Consider the following 7,498-nt stretch of genomic DNA (forward strand, 5'->3'; position numbering starts at 1 on the left):
CTTACCATTCATTTATTTTAGTGTTTGCCCCCTCCTGGTGTGTGTGATTAGAGATGAAAGAGTGCTCCCTCTCTTTGATCATTGGTATTGCAGTGAACCTAAGTAAACACTTTATATAGTTCTACAGTGGTTTCAGACTCTGAAAGTTCAGGTAATAATTAACCATACTATCATTATAACTACTAAAACTGTATGAGAAAAAACAACATGAAGAATTGATGAAATTAATAATATTTTTTATATTATTAATAATCAGGTCAGGTAGACCCACTGCAAGAGGCAAAGACACTGGAAATGGCATTTCTGACATCTGAAAATGCCTCTGCAAAGAACTGCTTCCTTGATTTCTTCTTTGATTTCTTCTTGGTGGAGGAAACATTCTCAGTTTTTCCTGTGTTTTCATCGTTGACAATTGCTGAAAAATAATTTTAAAAAATCTGTAATGGAATCCAATTCCTTTGGATATTTAACATACCTTCCTAATTTAGGTACCTATAATTCAGTAAAATGCAGAATTTTAAGTATAAAAAAAGTTTCATTTTTAATTTGGGACAACAAGTATATTGGAGAGCGTTGACATACCTTGTTTACTGACAGCAGGGTTCCGGTTCTGGGTAGGACAGTGGACCTTCTTCGAATGCTAAGTCATTTGAAAGGTGGGAGGAATTCCACAAAATAGTTATAGTATTAAGGTATAGTATTAAGCATCACACTAAATAATTAATCAACACAATCTTTATAATTAGTATTATTATGTTTATGACATAAATACCTTTGAGAAGAGTGGAAACCGAATACAGAATGCTGTTCTCTTTTCCTCTTCACCGGCCCAAAGCCTAACTGGGTTGGTCTTGTCACTGCCAAGTGCCGTGTCTGAGGACTTCTTGGTCGCAGAGGGAGGTGAAGAGCTGGTCTCATTGCATTTGTTCTGTAGTTCCCTGGTTAATGATTTCACCAAGGCCTTGTCAGAAGCATCAGAGGCAATAGTTTGGCTGGCACCTGATAGTTGAGGCTGTGGAGGATGCCACAAGATCTGATCCTCTAGCAGATGTCTTACTGACTCCCTAGTAAAGGAGTTCACCAGCTCAGTCTCCCAGGCTTTTTGAGTAGTTTCCAATCCGGTCGTCAGCTTCAAAAGATTTGAATCAGTCACTGCCTTCCTGGCAGGCACAACAAGTTCCTGGGGTCTGTTGTGACTGTTTATGAGTTCATAAACTTTGTCCGTGAGCTCACGTGAAAAGTAGCGAAGACTGGAACTGAGTGTTGCATTGTCCTTCTCATCATTTTGTTGTCTTTGAACGATCTCCATAACTGTGTTAACTATTGCAGTGATTGTTTGTCTTAACTCGTTTGGTGGCACTGGTTTGGTTTTGGACTTACCCATGTCACTGTCCGAGCTCCTAATGATAGGGCAGTCACTTTCAACAGGCAACTCATTTGGGATTGGAGTGCCTGGTACAGAATTCCTAACCTCTTCATACTGGGATGCTCTGGATTTGGAAGAGCTGATGAAGCGGGAAGACTGCCTGCCTGAAGATGCCTGGCTTGTTCCAACATTACGGTCCCGACTCATCCCATCAAGCTCCTCCAACATGCAGCGCACGATGGAGCTAGTCAGTAGGCCTTCTGCTGAGGTCCTCGACCTCTCTGACTTGGTCATTCTGTCCTGGATACACTTCAATGTCTCAATTACAATGGCTCTGCAATTCCGCTCAATGCAGGACTGGCTGGTGGGTTGTTCAGTACCTGACACATGTATGGGAGTGGCTATTCTGCTAAGAGATTCATGGTGTTTTGGAGCTTCAGCAACATTTGCTATGAGGACTGGTTGTTGCTTGACAAAAAAATCTTTGACCTTGGTGAACACAGTGTTGAGCAGCATAGAAGTGTGTGCATGCATTTCTTTTCCTTTCATGTTGACTCTATCAAGCACAGTGGAAGGAAGGCTTGAAGCAAACAAGGAATTCTCTAACTGACCAGACATTGCAGTGTCAGACGCCTGAGTCATTTGGGCAAAGCTTTCAAAGTTTTTAGAAATGGTTTTTACTATTTCAGAGGCTACAGCTCTGGTGTGAGAAGAGGTGGATAAAGATTCCGTTCTAGTCTTTTGGAATCTTTTGACATCTCTATCACCATCCATACTTGTTCTGTTCAAAAACTCCTCACTTCTACCATCTAGGCTTGTAGTATTTACAAAGTCAATCAAACCTGAATGAAGGATCCCATTAACTGCAGTTGAGGCTTTAGTTTGAAACTCCTCAGAACTTAGGGATACAGATGGCAAAGAATTAAACCCAGAGAGGCCCTGTTTGCTGGCAGACGCAACCAAACTATTGGAACCATTCAAGTCAGCCAAGATGGCGTCCACAAATCCATCGAGGACCAAGGACTCTTCGGAATGATGCCTTCCATTAGATAAGCTGTCCTTCTCCACCACAGACTTCGACAAGGCCAGAACCTGGTTGACAATCTCTTTAGCGGTGTGAAAGAGGACATGGTCTTGCATTAACATTTGGGAGGAGAGACCAGGGCTCAATGTTGGAATCGGTGCTGAAGAATCAGTGGTGGGCTCCACAAATGTACCGGAGAGATCTTCTTTAATGAGACACGGAAAAATCCTCTTCAGCCTGTTCTTCATGCGGTTATAACAACCAACAGTGCAAGAAAGGATCTGCTCTCTCTCTGCTGGAGAGCTGGCTGATCCGATAGATTGCGTGAGACTTGAGCTAGGTGTTGAGATAGTGGATGGAGGTATAGTACAACAAGACACGCAATAGATGAATCTTCTTACAACATCCCTGATCGTTTCAGAGGCTTTGGTGTGAAACTCCTCAGTAAGTAACCTGTCCATACTCTGTGTTGACAGGCTTATGTTGGCTTTTGTACTGTTGACACCGAGGTGAGCCTGTCCATGTTTTAACTTTTCCTCCGAACTGTTACGAGACCTGTGTGTTTTAACAAAACGCTCAACTGCAGGCATAATCACCTCCAGGACAGCCTCGGACGCAAACAGTACACTTTCTGAAATCACCATGGCAAGTAGTGTCTTCATCACCTGTGGGACAGAAATAATTTAGGTAACCCAAAAGCCGGTCTCTGTAGCCAAGCTCCTCAAAGACAAAGCAATCTAAAAATGTTTTTATTCTTGTAAATCAAGGGCTTGTATCTAATTTTATTGAAACATTATTTCACATACAATATATTAATAATCATGATTTACAGATTAGGTAAAAAACAAACTTACAGGGTCCATATTGCCACCTCTTAACAGCTTCAATTGCCTGCGGAAAATAATATAATTTAGCACAAACATGAACACAAAAACCAGACCATCATACAGCTAAATACAAAATAAGCTTGGACTTACTCCTCTGTTAGTTTTTCCAGAAAACTGTTGATAACAGAATTAAAGGAATCTGGATTGATGGCTTGGAGTTGAGGAGCCCCGATGGTCTGACTGGTCCCATTGGTCTGACTGGTCCCGTTGGTCTGACTGGTCCCATTGGTCTGACTGGTCCCATTGGTCTGACTGGTCCCGTTGGTCTGACGGGTCTGACTGGTCCCATTGGTCTGATTGGTCCTGGTGGTCTGAGTCTGGGCATTCTTTCCAGACTGTACGGGTTGAGGTCCATCCATGCCAAGTGATCCTGTTGATGTGGAGGGTCCTGTGTACAAAGCAGCATTCACAAGGGTAAATATGTTATAATCATGTGACATTCTGAAGCAAGTATGTGCCAACTTTGAGCCTGGTCATTTTAAGTCCCTAATAAAATTATAACTAAAATGATATCTCTAAATCACCTTTAAATGCAAGTCGATTACCTGTTGTTAACGGAGAGTTTAACTTCGGACCTCGATCTCTCTCTGAGATTGGCTCCACTTTGTTTCTCTTCATCCGTTTCGTCTTAAAAGAAAATACAGTAATTTACATGTTTAAAGACACTTCAATACAGCCCTTTTAGGAGAGCAATAACATTGATTATTTCATATTATAGAAACAAGAAACAAGAAACCAGGCAAGCCTAGTTCAGCTGGCATGCAATATAAAACATTGCCCCCTGGAGATTCAAACCCAGGTCACCCACATGAAAGGATGGGTCAACCACAACACCACAGAGCTGTACAGGTGCTGGGTGTCAGTATAGCTTCTTGTCTCTATCTTGAACAAATCCTCTTTAGCCACTGGCTGTTTTAATAGTTAATTGGCCAAATAGCGTCTATGAACTGTATTGCTTTTGCCACTGGCTGTTTTAACAGCTTATTAGCCAGTAATAGGGTTACTAGTATCTACTAACTTCCTAGGAATAATCATAAGAATCGAGCAATTTCTAGAGAGACTGAAGATGAACTATGCCATGCTAGAAACAGTCCCAATAAAACCGCTTACATGGTCCGGGCAATTTTTTTTATAGTATGTACAATTTACTGTCCTCAGAACAACTTGCAGAGACTGAAAACACATCACAAAAATATCCAGGTCACCTCCATTCTGATTTCTCACCTTGACTTTCTTTCTGTTCTCGAACCTCTGCTCAGTCTGAGGCAGGAGATCCTTCTTTACCTCACAGCGAGCGCCTCCTACTGGCTGTCCCACACCACTTCCAACGGTGTCTGCTTTCCCATCCTTGGGCCAAACAACACCGAACAGGCTGAGTAGGGTCAGGAACCAGCCGGCTGCATGCAGGTTGCTATGCTGTATTACAGTCAAAGACATAGATCATTCAGAATGAGAAAAGCTAGGGTGCATGATTCATTTAACTCCTTAACTCCAGACACAGAGACACACTATAGGTTGTACATTTCACCACAATAACACATTTCTACAAACATCACAGAGCCTACATTTAGCCTACTATTAATGATAATCCAATTTTTACATTTACATTTTTGTCATTTAGCAGATGCTGTTATCCATAGCACCATACAAATGCAAGAAGAGTCAAGTGCCTTGCTCAATAACACAGGAACAGACTTTTTCACCTGGTAAGCTGAGGGATTCAAACCTCTGGTTTTACATTGGATCAGGTCACAGTTTGGATTCAACATATAATCACAAACCACTGAGATGCCTGACGCTTATAAACCCTTTATTAACACAATGAAATCATTAACAAGCAATGTCATACTCGTGGTATACCCTGTCCAATATCACGGCATCAGCCAATCAGCATTCGGGATTCATAACCATTTAAATACATTATAATATTTTTATACATGTAGAATGGTGCCATGCCCATTCTTCCTCTGCCTTATGACATCCAGCTGTAGCATGGCCCACTGAAACTTGAAGCTAAGAAAGCAGAAAATGAAATAAGGCAATAAAGGGAACTAGGAAAGGCACTAAGGAAGTTAGGAATTAAGGTAAGGACGTAGATAGCAAATCATATAAATAAATGCAACCAGGAAATTAAAGAGAATGTTAGCGGCCAGGTAGGTCGGGATTTCTCCATCAACATGTTTTGAGAAAGATTTAAAAATAATAGGTTGCTTATTTTGGCACCTTGCATAGACCCCAGCCATAATCAGAATCAATGCTGCTTTGGGATTCTACCTCTTATAGCATATTATGTATAGACTTACCTTTTGATTCTCCATAGTAAACTTCGATGGCTACAGTGTATCTGCGTTCCACTTGCAACTGAATAATAATGGCATAATAACCGAGCTGCCCCTATTTATACCCAGTCTATTGTGCCTAACTATGACGTCATAAAGGCGATTGACCACGCCTCCGAGTTACAAACTCCACGGACTATTTGGGGGAAGCCGGGGACGCACATTTCTTTACCCATGGTCATCCTTCAAATATAATGTATTATTATTATACATTAATACGGTATGATACAATATTTAATATTGTGGTACGTTTCTGTGTTATTCCTCTATTATCATTCATATAATTGTGGTTGTTGTTACTGAGGCTGCTACGAATGTTATAATAACGATCGGTCTTATTGCGAATCAAGCATTATCTTATTTTTTTACTTAACACGGTCTCCGAACAGTCGGTGAAATGATGGTACTATCGTTTTAAGATCAGATTTGTTCGTACACACGTGTTCATTCTCAGCCCGAACCCGATCATGACCGGACAGGACTTTAAATTCTGATATTCTTGTCGGCCTGGTCTTACGACGGTGATTATTATTCTTTTTTAAATAAACGCAACAATAATAATAATAAAAAAACATAGAAACTATTAGGCATATGGCAATGTGTATCAGCTGGTGCCGTATAGTTGTTACTATATTCATATATTTTATAGACGTTTGGAAAAGTAACAACAGCCCTATAATATGGTCTCGAATTTTCAGGTGCCTTACATTTTTAAGTTAGAATACGTTCTTCGTTTTAAATATATAACGAATCTTCATATTCGTTTTAATAGTTCCACGATTATTGGGTCAGTTGTTTGTACATATGCTGGGAAGGCAAGGCTCAGGAGTGTCCAGTTTGTAGAAGCTTCTCTGGAACCTCTTAACCTGGCTCTACTCGTGGTATACCCTGTCCAATATCACGGCATCAGCCAATCAGCATTCGGGATTCATATCTATTTAAATACATTATAATATTTTTATACATGTAGAATGGTGCCATGTCCATTCTTCCTCTGCCTTATGGCATCCAGCTGTAGCATGGCCCACTGAAACTTGAAGCTAAGAAAGCAGAAAATGAAATAAGGCAATAAAGGGAACTAGGAAAGGGACTAAGGAAGTTAGGAATTAAGGTAAGGACGTAGGTAGCAAATCATATAAGGAAAAGCGAGCAATAAATGCAACCAGGAAATTAAAGAGAATGCTAGCGGCCAGGTACGTCGGGATTTCTCCATCAACATGTTTTGAGAAAGATTTAAAAATAATAGGTTGCTTATTTTGGCACCTTGCATAGACCCCAGCCATAATCAGAATCAATGCTGCTTTGGGATTCTACCTCTTATAGCATATTATGTATAGACTTACCTTTTGATTCTTCATAGTAAACTTCGATGGCTACAGTGTATCTGCGTTCCACTTGCAACTGAATAATAATGGCATAATAACCGAGCTGCCCCTATTTATACCCAGCCTATTGTGCCTAACTATGACGTCATAATGGCGATTGACCACGCCTCCGAGTTACAAACTCCACGGACTATTTGGGGGAAGCCGGGGACGCACATTTCGTTACCCATGGTCACCGATAAGTTTGTATGGAAAAACTGAGGAAAAGGGATCCAAACACTTTAACTCCAGCAACCATTTATTGTTTTGGTTATTGTTTTCACGCATTACATTAATCAAATGATGTAGATATTTAAATATATTGGATACTGAAGGGCAGTGGTGTTGTTAGCCCTGGGCGTCTTTTATGAATAACTCCATATCTCAAGTCGAACAAAAATTATAGTAATAAAAAAATAGCCCGTGATCTATTCATCTATAATTCCGATACATTCAAAACCCTGTAATTTCTGTCCCGATCGGGGCGGGAGGGTGAGCTATAGACCCGAATGTATTGT

The 7,498-nt window shown here is 40.7% G+C and overlaps 1 protein-coding gene across 4 annotated transcripts; it reads right to left on the minus strand.

Annotated features, from left to right (window-relative positions):
- Nucleotides 1–219: 219 nt before the first annotated feature.
- LOC114840420 lies at nt 220–7,011 on the minus strand. 4 transcript variants are annotated; one of them, XM_029123791.1, is made up of 8 exons: nt 6,960–7,011; nt 4,502–4,693; nt 3,802–3,904; nt 3,368–3,665; nt 3,245–3,281; nt 773–3,055; nt 583–640; nt 220–415 (listed from the first exon to the last, which is right to left on the minus strand). In XM_029123791.1, exons 1-8 carry the CDS (start codon nt 6,972–6,974, stop codon nt 258–260), a joined length of 3,144 nt encoding a protein of 1,047 aa, XP_028979624.1. In that variant the 5' UTR covers nt 6,975–7,011; the 3' UTR covers nt 220–257. The 4 variants fall into 4 exon arrangements, with proteins under 4 accessions (XP_028979624.1, XP_028979622.1, XP_028979625.1 ...); XM_029123789.1 differs by lacking the exon at nt 6,960–7,011 and adding an exon at nt 5,581–6,953; XM_029123792.2 differs by lacking the exon at nt 6,960–7,011 and having other exon boundaries at nt 3,823–3,904; nt 4,502–6,953.
- Between the last annotated feature and the right edge of the window lie 487 nt (nt 7,012–7,498).

The sequence above is a fragment of the Esox lucius genome, chromosome 11 (assembly GCF_011004845.1).
Source record: "Esox lucius isolate fEsoLuc1 chromosome 11, fEsoLuc1.pri, whole genome shotgun sequence".
NCBI classification, from domain to species: Eukaryota; Metazoa; Chordata; class Actinopteri; order Esociformes; family Esocidae; genus Esox; species Esox lucius.

Bases quoted from the DNA above. Each gene is read 5' to 3' on its own strand.
- LOC114840420 (XM_029123788.2), bottom strand. From the start codon at position 4,714: ATGTCTTTGACTGTAATACAGCATAGCAACCTGCATGCAGCCGGCTGG. The intron at 3,056-3,244 runs GTAAGTTTGTTT...TCTGTCCCACAG, and splicing joins GAGGTGGCAATATGGACCCT to GTGATGAAGACACTACTTGC. The intron at 416-582 runs GTATGTCAACGC...ATTATTTTTCAG, and splicing joins CCCTGCTGTCAGTAAACAAG to CAATTGTCAACGATGAAAAC.